This window comes from Cavia porcellus, unplaced genomic scaffold (assembly GCF_034190915.1).
Source record: "Cavia porcellus strain 051 isolate PalLab524CR breed Dunkin Hartley unplaced genomic scaffold, mCavPor4.1 scaffold_14, whole genome shotgun sequence".
In the NCBI taxonomy this organism is placed as follows: Eukaryota; Metazoa; Chordata; class Mammalia; order Rodentia; family Caviidae; genus Cavia; species Cavia porcellus.
Genome location: NW_026947497.1, coordinates 67941255 through 67958924, shown reverse-complemented (window position 1 = coordinate 67958924; position 17670 = coordinate 67941255). Strand labels below are relative to the sequence as shown.

The 17670-nt window shown below is 52.2% G+C and overlaps 1 protein-coding gene and 1 long non-coding RNA gene across 8 annotated transcripts in view; one reads left to right on the top strand and one right to left on the bottom strand.

Annotated features, from left to right (window-relative positions):
* Positions 1–17670, top strand: part of Dgkg (diacylglycerol kinase gamma) — a 193515-nt gene that overhangs the window by 83396 nt on the left and 92449 nt on the right. For 4 of the 5 annotated variants that reach the window (XM_003477071.5, XM_063261207.1, XM_063261208.1 and 1 more), the window contains exons 12-19: positions 2150–2266; positions 3188–3280; positions 5309–5371; positions 7337–7416; positions 8613–8687; positions 11070–11155; positions 14722–14811; positions 15904–16064. In XM_003477071.5, the coding sequence (XP_003477119.2) occupies positions 2150–2266; positions 3188–3280; positions 5309–5371; positions 7337–7416; positions 8613–8687; positions 11070–11155; positions 14722–14811; positions 15904–16064 (765 nt within the window). The remainder of the gene's footprint in view (positions 1–2149; positions 2267–3187; positions 3281–5308; positions 5372–7336; positions 7417–8612; positions 8688–11069; positions 11156–14721; positions 14812–15903; positions 16065–17670) is intronic. The other variant, XM_023560313.2, reaches the window with a different exon arrangement.
* On the bottom strand, positions 4335–15915 carry LOC134478761 (uncharacterized). 3 transcript variants are annotated; one of them, XR_010051631.1, is made up of 6 exons: positions 15711–15915; positions 14738–14838; positions 11364–11444; positions 9891–9962; positions 8974–9402; positions 4335–6248 (listed from the first exon to the last, which is right to left on the bottom strand). It is a non-coding gene; the product is annotated as an uncharacterized LOC134478761 (long non-coding RNA). The 3 variants fall into 3 exon arrangements; XR_010051630.1 differs by having other exon boundaries at positions 9176–9402; XR_010051629.1 differs by having other exon boundaries at positions 4335–9402.

The window sequence follows — 17670 nt, the reverse complement described above, 5'->3', positions numbered from 1 at the left end:
ACATCCTCTGTAGCATGATCTTACCTGGGTTCGCGCTGAGCTTCTCCTAAGCCAACCGTGGAGTGTTCTGACTGTCCCCCTAGGCTAATGCAGGGAAGGCAGAGGGAAAGCTTGAGAGGTAATTTGGAGATGCCTGCCACACTGGTGACAGAGATGCTTAGGAGGACAGGGGAGAGGTAGAGACTGGCTCCCAGCTTCTATCTTGGCCACTGTGCAGTGCCATTCACAGAGTCTAGGAGTAGTGGTCCTTAAAATCAGGGGACACGAGCTCTGCATTGCAGCACAGGGAAGATTCCACCAAGGAATCCAAGTCAGGAGACAGTGAGCAGGTGAGAGCAGTGCCAGCCCAGCCACCCTGCAGAAGCCTCCCAAGAAAGAGGGATCTCCAAGGACTTGCATGCATGCCCCATGGACACTGCATGGCCTGTCTCTGATGTCACCTACACCACCCCATCCACGCCCTTCCATGACCATGCCTTCCACCGGTACACACAGTGTGCCACCCAGCTTCAGGCTTTGTAGCTACACTCTGGCTGCCTGGCACATGGGACAGAGGAAGGGGACACTCAACCTTGTGAGCACACAGAGGCAGCCCAGGTCCCTCACCATCTCTTCAGGTCCCCGAGAGACTGGAGAAGGGAACATGGTGCTGGGATCTCTGTCCTGGGTTAGAGTCAGAAGATCTGGCTGTGGACCACTGCTTGGCCTCGCACAGTCTAGAACCTGGGCCTGGTCCTCATGCTCACTAAAGCCTCAGGTTTTTCCCTCCCCAAAAAGGGAATAATAATTATCTCAGGCCAAAGCCACCGTGACCACGCAGTTGTCAAATAGATTAATGTGACAAAGTTTCTGTACCCTCAGTGGTGTGTGGCAGAAGGTGAAAAGCTACAAACCAAATGGGACCCATCTTTTGGAGCAATAATTCTTACCAAAAACTTTCTTAAATTGTAGGAAGCATCCCACAACTTAATTGTTATGTAATTTAAAACATTTCTTTTTATTTACTGCAAACACAGATAGGATCATGCAAATTATTTCATGTTTTTAAAATTGTGCTTGAATTTGAGCATTTCAGGCTGTGCCCCCACCTTTCCTACAGGGTCCACATCCACTTCCTGCTGCCACTCAGGTACCCTGGTGAAATTTTCAGACAGTTCCCCTGAGTTCCAGGGGGAAAGAGCCAAGGGCCCCAGCTCCTAGACAGTGGTGTCACTTTAAGCTGCACTCAGACACACATGCACAACCTGCTTCCTGAGTTCCCAGCCCGAGTTGGTGGCGTTTCCTGGCCAAGGAGTAGATAAAACCAGCTCTCCAGAGAGCAACTATGAGAGGCCCGGAGGGCCCTTAATGAGCTCTTTGAACTTCCTGACTGACCTCCTTCAAGAGTGCTTCTGGACGTCGACTACATATGTGCCCCCCAACAGTGTTAAAACATGTCGGTGAGATGATGCCCCCCCACCCCCGTTACAGCTAGTGCCATCTTCAGAGACTCTGACTTGTCCGGAGTGTGGGGTGGACACTATAAAGTCTAGAAAATCCCTCGATGGTTTGTAAGGTGCAGCAAAGGCTGAAAAGGGGGACAGGAGTTACCCGACTGCCTCCAAAAGGTGGCGACTGCTCCAGGGACACCTGATTTCCAGTGTTCTATCTTCTCACCACGTCCTCCCAGCAAGCCCAGTTGGGGGACTTAGCATGCCAGTTTCTACAGGTGAGGGACCTGAGTCTCAGAGAAGTCCAGGAACTGGCCCGAGGCCACCCAGCTGTGACATGCAAAATCACTGACTCCAACCAAATTTGTCTGTGGCCCAAGCTCTCCTGTGCCCCGCTCCTCACTGTGCTGAGCCCGTCACTCCACAGGGAGTTCTGCAAGGACAGACAGCTGGACGGACTGCCCGATGAGGGCCCACTCAGAGGTGCCTGCCAGGGTGAACAAGCAGTGCAGAATTCAGACAGAGTGGTTTGGATGCCACCTTGGTTAGCACTGCACGATTAGGCAGAGAAGGACCAGCATCCCGCCCAGCAGTCACTAAGTAGGATGCCACCCACTGCAGCCCTCCCGCACCTGGGCCCCTGCCAGAACTTTCTGCAGCCCTGGGCCCAGGGCCTTGTTCTGCTGCCTTCCCTGGTATCCTCCGCTTCCCTCCCACAGGTGATGCAGCACGCGTGGGTGGAAGGGAACTCCTCCGTCAAGTGTGACCGGTGCCACAAAAGTATCAAGTGCTACCAGAGTGTCACCGCGCGGCACTGCGTGTGGTGCCGGATGACGGTGGGTTGGTGCCCAGGTTAGCCCTGCTTCTTTCCATCCAGTGTGGGTTTTTGCTGAAGCCGCAGTGCGGGGACAGCAAACATCCTCCCAAGAGAGCAGGAGCAGAGCCAGTGCAGCAAGGTTGGAGATCCCCAGAGCCCCATGCCAGGGTCCCCAGCACCTAAGAGGACCCGCCCCAGGAGCAGGGGGTGAAGGATGCTTACAATGAAGCTGGCCAGACTCCGTCCATCTAGCCAGGCAACTAGGAACGGCAGGCTGGACTGCAGACGCGCTGCATCTGGGGTCACCCGGGACCAGGGGCGCTTTCAATGCTGGGATCCCTGGTTTTAAGGCACCAGAGGGACCGGCACTGGTCCTGAAGTCACACTTTTCATAGATTCCCTCTCCATTGCCTGGCCCAGAGGCCTGGTCTGCTGCCACCAACCACAGCTCACAGTAGAGTCCGCAGCACCTCTGGACACCAGGACACCCCAGCAGCCACTCAGCTGCTCTGCCTGCCCACCAAAGCCAATTTAGGGCTGTATTGTATACCCCTGACCAGGTATCAGCCTCAAAGAAGACTGCAGAACCCTCAAAATGCAGAATTTGAGTCATGAAACTGGCAAGCCTGCTCCCTCCTGGGGGCAGAAATTGACACGGGGCCACAGCCTACTGATGACTCCTCTGCTCCAGTAGCTCTCGGCCTCCTTTCTCTGCCTGAGGCAAATGCGGCACCCTCAGCCCACACGCACGCACACGCATGCTCACACACACAAACACACGCACACACACAGTCACACACTCGGCAATCCTGCTAGAGCCAGCAGGGCCTCTGGATCGGGGTGCACTAGACACCTTGCCTCCCCAGCCAACCTCTGGACCCTAACACTTGGTGCTTCCTGGATCGCTGCTGCTCATCCTCACCTCTGTTCTCTCCTCCAGTTTCACCGCAAATGTGAATTATCAACATTGTGTGACGGTGGCGAACTCAGAGACCATATCTTGCTGCCCACCTCGATATGCCCCATCACCCGGGTAAGTGCTTCTGCCCCCGCCAGGGCTGTGGCTTCCCTGGGTTTGCAGTGTAGATATTAACAATGCTCAAACCTTCGCCCCCGCCCCCTTCCCAGGGTTTCCCCAACATCTCTTACGGTTCGGGTTTGACCGAGGTGCTGCTTTGAAAGAGGTCAGTGCTGCACCAGCAGACTGGGAGGAGGCACTGAGGCAGTGGCTTTGACTGCTGGTTCCAAGTGACCCATCAGGGAAGCACACTCGTCCCATGTACCTTGCAGGCCAGGCCCAGGCAGGACCCCCAGGCAGCACCTCTGAGTGGAGAGGCCTCTCTCCAGGTCCAAGCACAGAGTCCTCTGCCTGGCTCCTGTGGAGTGTCTCAGCCCCATTAGGAAGTAAAAGAATAGACACAGAACCCCTTTTACCTCCACCGGAAACCTTGTCTGCCTCCTGCCTTGACTGCTCTTTCAAACAAGTGTCTCTCTCCTCTTTCCCTCTTAAAAATATTGCCAAGCCTCACTGGTTCTACTCATCCCAACGTTGACATGACTAGCTAATTCTTTCACCTTAAAAATCTAAGGAAAACCACCACTGTAAAAGGCTGTCTTTGCACAGATTCTTCATCCTACTGGCACAGATTTTCTGGCTTCCACTGCTGAGCTAGGGGCCTTCCCAGTGCATGAGTTATTGTCGTGGGCTCTAGGCCTCCAGTAGGACTCATGGGAGGGATTGTCATGGGCTTTATGTTTTCAGCCGGACTCATGCAGGATGTTGCTGTGGGATCCAGGCCCTCGGCTGAGTATTTTGGTGTCTTTGTGTGTGGACAGATTTCCTGCTCTTTTTATGCTTACTTCTTTGGGTGACAATTATAAAATAATAAGTTTTAAAAAAGAAAAGCCATTTGGCAATGCCTACCAAGAGGGAAATATACAATCTCCCTAATGATTTCCCTCTTGTAGCTCTACCTACGAAATACAAGCATTATTCCACCAAAAGACATATGCAAAAATGTTCACAATAGTCCAAAACTGGAAGCAAGCTAAATGACCACTAATAGAAGAACTGATGAATAGAGGCATATGGTATTCGTGTAATATAATATAGTATGTCACAACTGGAAGGAACAAACAATGGTTGTGTAAAACTCAAAAGTAAAGTAAAACTAGTGTAATAACCAAAATTGCACAAGCATATTATGAGGGCATACATACATATACACATACATATACATATACATGCAAAAATTCCTCAATGTGCAGTTGAGATCTGAGCATTTTATAAGATGCTATATAAGCCTCAATGAAATAAATGATACATATTGGACAAACAGTTAAAAACAGTCACTTATTTCATAGTCTGATGTTGTATCATCAAATTATGTGGGTAGAGGCGTTAACTCTTGTTCTCACAGTTCAAGTTTTCTGACCCATAAAATAAATTTCTGTCAATTTTAGTATTGCCCCGCAATGTCCCTTGCCTGTATTAGGGAATAAAGTCACAGCAAGTAATGATAGATCCTGGAGAATCCTACAGAAACCAGTCACGGTGCACTCTGTTTTTTGGTGGGTTTTTTGTTTTGTTTTGTTTTGTTTTGTTTTGTTTTTTGAGATCTAAAGTCTCAGGCCAGGGATTTAGCTCAGTGGCATAAGTGCCTGCCTGGCAAGCGCAAGGTTGTGTTTGATCCCAGTACCAAAAAGAAAAAAAAAAGATCTAAAATCTCCCTTTGAAGCCAGTCATGGTGACTGTAATCCCAGCACTCAGGAGGCTGAGGCAGAAGGGTCTTGGTAAATTCAAGAATAATCTGGGCTACAAAGTGAGCTCAAAAACAGCCTGAATTGCCTCCTGAGACTCTGTCTCCAAAAGTCAACAAATAATAAAGTCTCCCTTGAGAAACCCCTCACATTCTATTGGTCTTTTAATCTCTTTGGTGGGATCAGCCATTGGGTTTTATCTGATCCCTTCCCATACAGTAGGCGTCTGCCTTGCTTTGGTCTGAGTTTTGGTCGTGTTCTTTTCCTTCAGAAGATGCTCATCTCTCTTCTCTTCTCGCAGGACAGGCAAGGTGGGAAGTCTGACGGCAGCAGTGTAGCAGCCAAGGGCGAACTTGTAATGCAGGTACCTCCCCAGCCCGCGAGCCAGTCTCTCCTTCTAAGGGGGTCCCAGGCTGTGGAGGGCGGGCGGGGTTTGGGTTGGAAAGAAATGTGTCTCAACGTCTGCTTTCTCGTCTGATCAATTCTGTCACACAGGAGGACACTTTATTCCGGCCTCTGGAGTTACCTTTGACCGCCACACTGTAGGCAAGTGGTGAGAAGGGAGGTTGGCTGATCCCATCGCTGGTCCAATTGGCTTTGTCACCTCTTATAAAACTTTGATACGCGGACCTCCCAAACTATAACAAAAGTGTGGCCTATAAGTAGACAATGAGTCTCCCAAAACCTGGTCTGCCAAGACAAAGCTAAGCGGATCCAAAGTTCTTCATCCTTAAATGTGCATTTAAAGTCCAGGGAAGGCAGCCTGATAAGGTACAAAGAGTCCCAAGAAAAGGAAATAGGAAAGTAAGGCCTCCTCCTCTTCCCTAGAGCTTCGTTTCCTTGCTGGGAAAGGGACCCAGCCATCCTTACCCTGCCCACCTTCCAGAGGTGCTGTGGGATTAACTGAGAGCTTGCAGATCTGTGGGTTTTGGTATAAAGTAAAATGTAAGACATCATGACAGGAGAACGTGAAGAGGTGAGAAAGCACCGGACATCTAGGGGGACAGCAAATAAAGTGGGGCACACACACAACACAGATGCGCCCACTGTTTATATCAGACTTCCTTCCGCTAGATTTTCAGTTTGAGATCTGAAAAAGCAGGCATCAGATCCTGAGCTGCATCCGTCGCATTTTCACTCAGCTAAATCCATGATCTCAAGGGGCCCTTAGTAGGAGAGCTCTCCAATGCTCACCCTGCTCCTGCTGCATTTACAATCCATTCAATGCCTTGAGACATCCCCTGAGAACGTAAAAAACAAACAAACAACAAAACAAACCTCTGAGGATGCTACAAATTTCAGGCACAATATTTTACTTGCACTGACCAGGGGACACTTCCATGAAGAGATGGCTCTGGAACTGGCCACTGAGGAAGGGAAGCTGCTCAAATTTTGCTTTTGCTTGTTTCTCAAAGAAATTGCACAGGAGCACACTCACCAGAGTGTACAGCGGGCTGGGGGTTAGGAGGAGGTGATCGCAGTACGAGGGGACTAGACTGACCAGGCATGGGTGCCAGGCTCAGAAACGTGGACTTTGTCCTCTGGGCAGTGAGATGTCACTGAGGTGTCTGGGGAGGAGCAGCAGTCCTGAGAAGTCACTGCATAAAGGCAGCACCCAGGACTTCAGGGGGAGCAAAAGCTCGGGAAGGAGAGACTCCGACAGCTTCTGGGGATAAAGAAACACTGCAGGACATGGCGTGGCAGGTCAGGCCTTCCCTGGATGAATAAACGCAGGGACCCAGGATAGAGGACCCATCTCAAGAGAAGGGAAAATGAGTCAGGACTGCGGACTCATCACTGGTGGTCAGTGGTCCAGGTGAAGGCCCCTGGACAGACAGAGAGAAGTATGGGACCAGGACGCAGGAGAAAAATTGGGTCCGAAAATATGAATTTGGAAGATGCCAGAGTCGAAGTGATTTTTTGCCCCACAAGCATGGATTTCATTTACATGTATGACCACAGGGCGACACCGTCTGAGATTGTGTTTAGCTGTGTCCCTCACAAAATTTGACCTTGTGCTACAGGCCCAAGGCCACACCATTGTTGAGTGATTCGCAGCTCCAGTGCCATCGCCCCATCTCCGACCCCATCCTCCAGCCCTCTTTGCCATTAACACTCCGTAAAGGCCACTCACGCCGGGACACCAAGCTGCTTCACCCCCAGAAATCCCAGCCAGCGGACCGAGCCCCACCTCCCTGTCCGCCTCTCCTCCATGCCTGGCCCTGCATCCCATCCACCTCTCTGAATCCGTCTTCTCATCATCTCTTCTGGCCTTCTTATCGGACAAAGCACAGCTGATGTCTGTCTCTTTTTCTTTTTGCCTTTGAAGTATAAGATCATCCCCACCCCGGGCACCCACCCACTGCTGGTCCTGGTGAATCCAAAGAGTGGAGGGAGACAAGGAGAAAGGTATGTCTTCCTCTCTTACCATGCGGAAAGTCCCAGGCCCCTTCCACTCCTGGACTGCAGAGAATGAGCTATGTGGCTGGGGAGACAGGGAGACCTGGACTGACATCCCAGCACCACCGGCCCAAGGGACTTCACGTTCTCGTGCCTCGGTTTCTTACTCTGTAATGTGCAATCCTGTTTCTTCTCAAGGGTTAACAACTGGAAAGGACCCAGTGCTTAGCCCAGTGCCCATCACAGGAGCCACCGCTAAGTCCCTGGGGATCTCAGAGATGCTTGTCCTTCTTAGCCTCCAATGTCTTTTCCTGATTTAAAAGAGCTGGTAGGACTCAGCTGCTTAGGGCCTCCTGGGCTGTCCCCATCCCCACGTGGGCGGGACACCCTCCTCCTTGGGGAAGGAGCCGTTGACTGCTAAGTAGAGTAGGAGGAGAGAGGGACCAAAGGGACACACACAGTGACCCTGCCTTCCCAGTCTGTCCAGGGATAATAAGCAGATGACACAGTGATCTGAAAATCCTGGTTAATAAATAAATAAGAATAATGTCAGGGGCTGGGGATTTAGCTCAGCAGAATAAGCACCTGCCTGGCAAGCGCAAGGTTGGGAGTTCGATCTCCAGTACCAAAAAAAAAAAGAATAAAGTCAGAACCATGGGGCCCCCAACCCGAGTCCAAGGGGTGGGACACTACTCCTGAACTAACTGATTAGTGTCCAGCTGGAGCCCAGGACCCAAGCCGAGAGGCAGCCACTGCCTCTCTGCTCCCCACACCTGCCCCCTTTGCATCTCCTCAGGACTTGGGACAGGGGATCCTCACCCCATTTCCCCCTGCCTTGGGACCATCCACACTCACACTGCACAGACCACGCATGACATCTGCTCCCAGGTCTCTGGAGGAAGAAGCACTGGACAGAAGCTCCTGTTCTCTGGGCTTCTCTACCGTGTCCCCTGCAAGGCCGCTGCTCCAGGGCAGGGGCTACAGTCTCAGATGTGGGGTGCCCCTGACCAGGGGCCGAGCACAAGGACAATAGATCTGGGACATCAGGATCTGTGTGCAGCGGTCTCTCCTCTCTGGTTTCAGTGAACCCTGGGTCCCCCCCAGGGTGGGTCTCTTGGGGGCGAAGGGGGAGTGTCTGCCCTCCTGTGACTTCTAACCATGCCATCGCTCCTCGTCTGCCCGTTCCCCTTCCTTTTCCTCCATAGGATTCTTCGGAAATTCCACTACCTGCTCAACCCCAAACAAGTTTTCAACCTGGACAATGGGGGACCCACGCCAGGGTATGAGACAGTAACCTTTACTGCGTGTCTCTCCACCTCCCCTTCACTCTCCGTAGAAGACTCATTTCTTTGTCACTTTATATGTCTCTTTCATCTCTGGACTTGTCCCCTCTGCCGCTTGACACCCTGGCTCTTCTTTGTCTTGCATCCCACACTGACTGTTTCCAGGGATGCTGAGGAACACATCCTTGAGAAGTCACCTCCTTTACCTGGCTTCCCCAACCCCACCTCAAAGCTGTTGATTTTATGAGAGCAGAAAATTGCATGCACTATGTATTTGACTGACCAAAAAAGGGCAGGCTGGTGACTTATCTGAGCTTCTTAGCAAAGCTGTGTGAGCCACTATTTTCACGGTCCGGTCCGTTGTTAAGGGAGGAGGAAGTGTTCTGATCGCGGTCCCTCTGCAGTTTTCAAATCTACCCAGTGAGGCGGGAGAGGTGGTGTCCCCCCCCCACCCCCCCATAGGTGGGAAGGCCAGGCCGAAAGACCTGTCAGAGCCGTTGCCGTAGCGCCACCTGCTGGCCAGTCCCGCCTCCGCTCTCCGCGCACGATGGACCAACTTTCTTGCCTCTTAAGAAGCATTTATTTGTCTTCTGGATTCAGCGAAATCTTTCTGGCGGATGGGTCCTAGTAAAGACTCTAAAAATAGAACTCTGTGCTTGTCTTTAGTTGTCTGACACAACGCTGCTATTTATAGCAATGGCAGTACAAGACCCTGTTAAGAGGAGAAAGATAACATGGTTCCAGTACTCCTGCTATGATGTACCTGTAAAATTAACCTCAAAACCAAGCCCCCCTGCCAGTCTTCTGTGGTTGCTGTCACGGTCACCACGACTGCCAGTTACTGCCGGATGGCATAGCCTTGTGTCCGAGCAGTAGCCCACAACCACCTGGACTGGCCCACGCTTTTCTAGTGTATGAACACACTTGAGCCCAGTCCTCTAGTTTGGCTCATCCTGGATTGTCTTTAGTGTGGATGACAAGCCAGGGACCTGCTTTCAGGGCCGGCTGATCCTGAGTGTCTCTGATGTGAGGAGTGGGAGTGTGAATCTGCCTGTGGAGACATCGGTGACTCCGGGAGCCTAGGGAGGTTCTCAGATGGCCAGGCTGGGCAGACAGGAGCTCCCGACCTTCATTCAGCTTCCCAAGTCTCACCCCAAGGGGTCCAAAGAGCACACTAGTTCTACAGCAGGGATTCCTCACCTTTAGGTCCCACAAAGCCCTTTGGCAGTCTGTAGTCTATAGACCCCTTCAGAGAATCATACTTCGTAGTGCCTGAAATGAACCAATTAGGATTACCAGGGAAACTAATGAGGCTGGAAAGTAGTTATCAAAACATTTTAAAACAAATTCATGATCTGGGAATATATATGCTTTCCCAAGGCATTAAATAGCAACAGTCATAGACATGTCTAATAACTACTGTAAGAACAAAGCAGAGATGAGCATAAATGATAGGATGTGATGTATGACACAACTGTAATAAAACCTTACCTGCGGTTTTGCCTGCTGAGAAAGTCACAGCATCATTAATATCTCTGTGATTTGTTGCCTACACTCATTATGCGAAGGAAATACTAAATTTCAGCAAGAGCTTAAGGAAGAGATGAATGCAATATTTTCTCCTTCAAGTTTGTGACCCTCTGATTTTTTTTTCTTTTTTTTTTTTTTGAGACAGGTTTTTACTATTCAGTTCAGGCTGGCTTTCAGCACACTTTGTAACCCAGGCTGGCCTCCAACTCACAGTGATCCTCTTGTCTCAGCCTCTCAAATGCTGGGATCACAGGCATGCACCACCATGTCCAGCTGACCCTCTGAATTCTATCCATAAGCCCCTTGGAAGCTGATGGGTCCAGGGTAGAGAGCCTTGCTCCAAAGACTTGTTCTAAAGACCCAGCTAATTCCATGTATCTGGTTTAAAGGGAAGGTCATAAAGACAGAGCAGTCAGGAGATCACTACAGGGGTCAAAATAGCAGGGATTATTTGCATGGGTGCCAAAATGGGCAAACTGGGAATTCTCTTGTCAAATAGTAGAGAATTGCTGGAGAAGGGTTTTCCATTTATGCCTAATGTAGGGACAGAGTCTCCTCCTCACAGGAAGAGTTTCCTGGGACTTTTCTTGTACACGGTGGCATGCATAGTGATTTCTGGCTTTAGAACATCAATTGATGTTTCAACCCTCTAAAAAAAGTCAAGATCTTGAGCCAGATCTTGTGTCATTTAACTTAGTGGCTCAGCACCTGCCTGGCAAGTGCAGGATCCTGAGTTTGATTCCTGGTACCAAAAAATAAAAGACATCCTGCCACAGAACAGAGAGACTGACAGCCCACAGCAGATATCAGTGCAGCCCAGGCCACTGTGGTCTTTCTTCTACTTCGCAGGCTGAACTTCTTCCATGACACCCCAGACTTCCGGGTGCTGGCTTGCGGAGGGGACGGCACGGTCGGCTGGATTCTGGATTGCATTGGTAAGGACGAGCAGAGTGAGCAGGGAGGGCCTTGGCGATCTCTCCTGAGTGCATCGGAGGCAGCAGAAGGCAGTTAGCAAGAAATGGGGCCGTAGCCTGGTGTCTACCCTTGGACCAAACAGTTGCTTTGAATGGGGGGAAAAAATCAACTCAGGTGACAGAAAGATTCCCATCTATTCAGAGATAACAGTTTTGTTTCAAGTCTCACCTCCGTTGTGGCCAGAGCTGGAACAGTAGCAGAACCAGGAGGTGCGAGGGCGTGGAGGGGCAGGAGTGGGTCTTGGCAGATCTGTGGCAGGGAGAAGGCCAAGAACTAAGCACAGATGCACAGCGCAGGACCGACCGCCCCGGGGTGCACACCTGGAGTGAGCCCCGAGAGCACATCTGGAAAATACAGATCAGCACTAGCAAAGAAAGGCCAGGCTGGCCCGGGTCCCACACACCTGGATCAAAAGGGCAGCAAGGAGAACCCATATCCCAAGCTCCCGGGCCTGGATCCGCCGGCCCTTGGACACAATAGGAAGAGGTGCGGTGGGCTGGGGAAGCTTGCAATAAGCCTTCTCAAAATCCACAGACCCAGGACTGGAAAGGAAGCACTGGGAAGTGGGGCAGTCACCAAGGTCAGAGGGAGTCCCGACCCATGAACCTGGCTGCTGCCCATTTTCCTCATTCATTCCACAGTGGCTACCTGTGCCATGCCTCCTCGGGGCCCTGGGTCACAGCACTGAGCATCCGGGTGCGACCCGGACCTGATGGGGCTTACTGCCAACAAAGAGCCAGGCAAGAAGAGAGGAGACAAGGGAAGAAGGCGGAGAGGGAAGGAGGGAAGAAAGTCAAGGAGAAAGAGAGAGAAGAAGAGAGATGCGATGTGTAAAACATCAGAGAATGATTTAAAACTATTACAGGGAAGGGCCAATAGAAGCCCAGCTTGGAGTGGGCAGGGTTGCAGTCTAAAGCCCAGCACTCAGAGAGGAAGAAGTTGTTTACATGTAGACCTGGAGAAGGAATGGGACGAAGGAACAGCAGTCCAGGGAGGAAGAACAGTAAGTGCAAAGGCCCTGGGGTAGGAGCATACTGGGATAGTGAACACAGGTCAGTGTGGCCAGAACAGAGCACATTCAGGAAGCAGGAAGGAAATGAGGCCCAGGTAATAAGGGGCCTGGTCAGAAGGATATTGCATAGAACATGGCTGCTGTTCTGGAGCTCTCAGGATGTCAGCGGAGGAGGAGCATGGCAGACCAAGAGACAAGGATGAAAGCCAGAAAGCCAAGTAGGAGGCTACTGCAGCCCTCCAGGACAGGCCCTCAGGACTGGGCCACAGCGGAAACCACAAGAGGCCAGAAGCATCCAATTCTGAACGTCTCTGAAGGGGGAGACAAAAGGACAAGTGAAGTCACGAGTGGGCCAAGCCCAGACCCAGGGCGGGGCAGGAAAGGCGCAGGGCCAGGGCCCGAGTGGACCTTGGTTTCCATGGACACTGCCCCAAGCGGCTGCTGGGTCCCCTCTCAGTCACGAGGGAGAAAGCAGTGGTGCTGCAAGGTTCCCTGCCACGCATCTGCAGAGAGTATGTGACAGAAGCCACTCAAAACAGAAAAAAGACACACACACACACAAAAGAGAGAGCGAGAGATGCAAGCAGAGTCAGGTTGTTTTCCAGAGTTCAGTGGCGGTAACAGGAAACGCAGAGGTAAAAGGTACGAGGCGGCCGTCACTCACCCGACGCGTGTCCACAGGAACTTCCGAGTGAATGTCCATGCAGTGGTCTCTGCCACTGGCCGTGGGCCTGTGGGACCCACACCCCGGTGACCGGGTGACCATGGATAAGTGCCGTCAAAAGTCGGCTTAGGATACAGACAAAAACCCTCCCGAGGACCTTGAGGCTCCAGCCTTCTGTCCCCCTCTCATCCACTCCCCTGGCCTCTGGCCATCTGCCTTCCCCACCCCCATGCCCTTGAGCACAGTAGTCTCCACCCCACACGGGGCCTCTGTCCCGATGTGCCTCCCCAGAAACCCCCAACCCGCTGTAGTAGCCCTATGAGAGCCTCAGTGCCACACCTGTCACCCCTTCAGGCACTGCAAGAACCTGAGCCATCACAGCCCACAGGTAGGGCACCCAGCACACAGCAGACCTCTGCCACATGGATGAGACCCAACTCCCCCACCTCGAGGCTGCCCCACATCTGGGAACCGAACAAGCAGACTGAGTGTGATGACATTGCCCGCTTTGGAGAAGCGTGGGGTCCAGACAGGACAGCCAGGGAGGGCGTCCTGGAGGTGGCCACAGAGCCTTGTGACTGGGGGAGCAAGCCCCTCAGGTCAGCTGACCCAGAGAGCAGGGCCGGTGAGTCCAGGGCGTGGAAGGTAGACCTGGAGCAGGGTGGAAGCACAGCAGGGCCTTGGCGGGGTGCACCTGTGCCCTGACCCTCAGGCTTAGCGCCTGGTGGGTGTGAGATGTGCTCAGCTCAGCGGGTGGACCTGGTGGACCCTGAGAAACCACAGGAGGCTGCTGTGGTGGTGGTAGCATGGAAGCAGTCATAAGCTGCCCTAGGATGTCACCATGGGATGGTGAGGAGAAACCACTTGGAGAGCTGGTCAGTGACATGTGAATAGATGGGGTGAGGAAGATGGAGACACCCAGGATGCCAGAAAAGCTTCTAATTTTGCTACTGTGAGGACAGCAGACCTGCCAACAGAGAAAGGAATGGATATAAGGACCCAAGAGACTTCTGGGCAAAGAAAACAGCATGTGCAAAGGCCAGAGGCAGAAACTTGAATCATGTGACCTGGGGCCACTCTCTATCCAGCCTCAATCCTGCCAGTGGTGATCTCAGCCCTTGGTCATGCCTGAACCCAGTCATGCCTGGCATAGAACAGACAACCTGGAGACCTGTGAGCGTCCACTGTGCCAGGACAGCCCTAGCTCAGGCCTCGCCTGCTGGTTCCTGCAGCTTCTCACACCCACCCTCTCCACCACATCACTCACCCCCGGGGTGCATGGACACAAAGGTCTCTATAAATGCCCCCCAAAAAAGCTTAGGGGAGCATCTGCAGTTTTACCAAAGTACTGCCATTCCCTAATGTTTCTGACTCCCCAGCTTTGCTAATCTAGGCACCTGCGTGGCCCCTAAAAAAAAAAGAATACACTTGGAGCTACAGAGACGTAGGTTTGGATCCTGGCTCCATGATTATTTCCCCTTGCTGAGCTTCATTTCTTCCTCTACAAGCACAAGAATACAGAACGTGTCTGAAAGTTGAATGGGGTGTGCTGGCTGTGATTAAGGATTAAACCTGTGTCACCTCCAAGAACAGAATTAGGGTGAAATTTGGATAAGCAGGTGCAAGTCATAGGGAGACAGGTCGAGCCCAGTAGGAGGGACAAGCCGACAGACCAGCGCAGTCTGTGGTGGCTGACAGACTGAAAGATGGCTTTGGAAGTGGAGTGGCTGTTCCCCTTCTCCAGAGAGTGCTTCAGAGGGATTTGGGCACCAGCCCAGGGATAAGAAGATAACCCAAAGGTTCTGTCACCCCATGGCATCTGGTGCTCTGTCCCTTTGTATCGGTTGCAGACAAGGCCAACCTTACCAAGCATCCACCGGTGGCTGTCCTGCCCCTGGGAACAGGAAACGACCTGGCCCGGTGTCTCCGCTGGGGTGGAGGTGAGTCAGCCTGCACGTGATGCCACCCTGGGGAGGAGTTCTCAAGTTTACAGGGATGCTCTACGGAGCTGGGTAGCACTGACGCTTCTGTGGACCGAGTCTGCAGAGTCATACTCGGTGGAAGTCACATCTTACCTGTGAGCCTTTCTCTGCCCTCCCTTCCCCGATGGGTCCCAGCCCCTCGCTCTCCCTCCCCATGTCTGCCACCATTCCAGAGGCACCAGCCCGAAGCCCACCTCCCCCAGTAGAACCTAACAGTCAACTTCAGGGTAAACACCAAATCTCAGTCGTCCCCTCCCCAACTGGGATCGCTTGGTGTTTTCTATACAAAAATTTCCCCTTGCCAGAATTAATGATCTTCTGAATTAGGCTGCAGGATACAGACCAAATGCCACATCCTCAGTTATTTAGAGCCAGCAGGGTAATGAAGATTAGCCCAGGCACCCAGGGCCACAGGCTCCCTTTTTAGAATTTTTCCCAGGGCAGGAATGCAGAGTGGTAACCAGTTTATCATACAAGGGGCAGGAGGTAAGAAGAACTTTGCAGGTGGCCGCAGCCCCAGTAGAGTTCAGCATAGCACAGAGCAGACAGATGTGTCTGGCAGCCAGAAAGGGGATGGGGCATCCAGATGGCTGATCAAATCAGAGAGCGGTTCAAGACCAGGTAGGAAAGTACTGTTTTCAGAGTTTGGCTCTTACTTGGTGGGCAGGTGCAGAGGAAGCAGAAGCCAGCTCCAGGGGCACCCCCAGGGGCATCTTAACACTCTGCTTACCACACTACCCCATCTTCTCCCCCGTGATGCTGTCCTGGAATGGATCTGTTATCTCCCACCCACAGCTCCCCAGCCATCCCAGCTACCAGCTCTCCAGAGCCCGCCTTTAACCAGCACCAATCCTCACCTGCATCCCGCTGAGGCTCCAAGTGACCCTGGCTTCTTCCTTATCCATCTCTGTTGTTCTCCCTTCTCCATGGCTGAGGAAATCTAAGTGTATCCAGCCCACAGACACACGAGGGAGTCACCTGGTCACAGACATCGACGGGACTACCTGTCCTGACACTAAACCTGTGCAAACACAGTGCCATCCTCCACAGGTTACGAAGGGGGCAGCTTGACAAAAATCCTCAAGGACATTGAGCAGAGCCCCTTAGTGATGCTGGACCGCTGGTATCTGGAAGTCGTCCCCAGAGAGGAGGTGGAGAATGGAGACCAGGTCCCGTACAGCATCATGAATAACTACTTCTCCATCGGCGTGGTGAGTTGGTCAGAGGCCACCAATCTGCATGATACAGAAGTGTCCGAGAAGGGTTCCCATTGCCCACGGTCACTGCTACACCCCTACTCTGTCTGTCCTCACTGCTTCAGCCCTGACTCGGGTGTGAGCAGCCGTGATTCTGGCATGAGTGTGGACGCTCTGATTAGACACCACCTCCACTCTTTGATTTTGGAGGAAACTCCTTCCCTTAGCATTTTAATGAGCACAAGGAAAGACCAGAGATTTTCAAAAGACTCATTCATCTTTGGGGTAATTTGAGGCAGTTGAGGAGAACCAATACTAAGAAATGACCAAGGGACAAGGTCAGGCGGATGCTTTCCTGCGAGCATCAGGAAGTGGGGTGCTGGACCTCAGGGACGACTGCATGGTGCCATGTGGCTTGGGAACTTTGCACTCAGAAGTCCTTCCTCTCCTCAGCCCACACACTCCAAGTGCTTCCGAAGCCTCTGGGGTACACACCACCACCCCTCGCTGCCCCCAGGCTGTGCACGGTGTTTGCCTTTATCCTCCATGATCTCTGCATGAGATTAAATGACTGGCTTGAATGTGCCTGATTCACTGCACTGACACACACCAAGTGTGCATGCATGCACACACACACACACACACACACACACAGCATAAGACAGGGCTGTTTCTCTCTGCACCTGCAGTCCCCAACACAGCTAGTGTAGCTCAGTGTACTCTGTCTCATTGAACTCAGCTCCCAGTTCAAAGGGAACCAAGTGCAGCCGGGTTCCCAAGCAGTTCGGGAAGCATGGGGAGCAGGGGTGAAGGGGTCAGGCACACCCATAAACAGAGCTGGAGCCTGGGAAGGCGCACAGCGAAGACACGTCTGTGGAGCACTTCCTGTGTGAGTGTCACCGTGCAAGCTTTGACATACTCCAGTGCTCACGGAGCCCACAGAAGCCATGGTCTCTGCCATCTCCATTTTACAGAAGAGGCCTCGAGGTGCTGGATTCTTAGGAGGCAGAACCAGCTGGCTAGTTAGTAGCTGGCTCTTGTCCCGAGGTCAGGCTCTTCCCTCTTCCCTTCTTTGTCTCTGCAATTACGCTGCCCACTTCAGGGGCCTGCAAACCCCCAAGCCGTCCTCTGGCCCCAGGTCACCTGGCCACCTCTGCCATCCCCACCTGGGCCCCTTTAGAAAATGTTGGGGTGGGTGACAGCTAGCTTGAGGAGCTAGCAGGCTTACGGACAGGGTTTTGTTTTTTAATAACAAGGCTAAAAAGAGAAGCATGGGAAAGACTAAAAATAATGCCTTATATTCACAGAAGGATTTAAAATTTACCATATGTACAGGGTTTTGTTGCTGTTGTTCTGTTGTCATCGTTGTTATTGTTGTTGCCACTGCTGCTGCCGCTGCTGGTGATGGTGGTGGTGGTGATGGTGATGGTAATAGTGATAGTGGCGACAGTGATGGTGGTGATGGTGATGGTGGTGATGGTCGTGACAGTGGTGGTGGTGATGATGACAGTGGTGGTGCTGGTGATGGTGATGGTCATGATAGTGGTGATGGTGGCAGTGGTGATGGTGGCAGTGGTGGTGATGGTGATGGTGATGGTGGTGATGGTCGTGACAGTGGTGG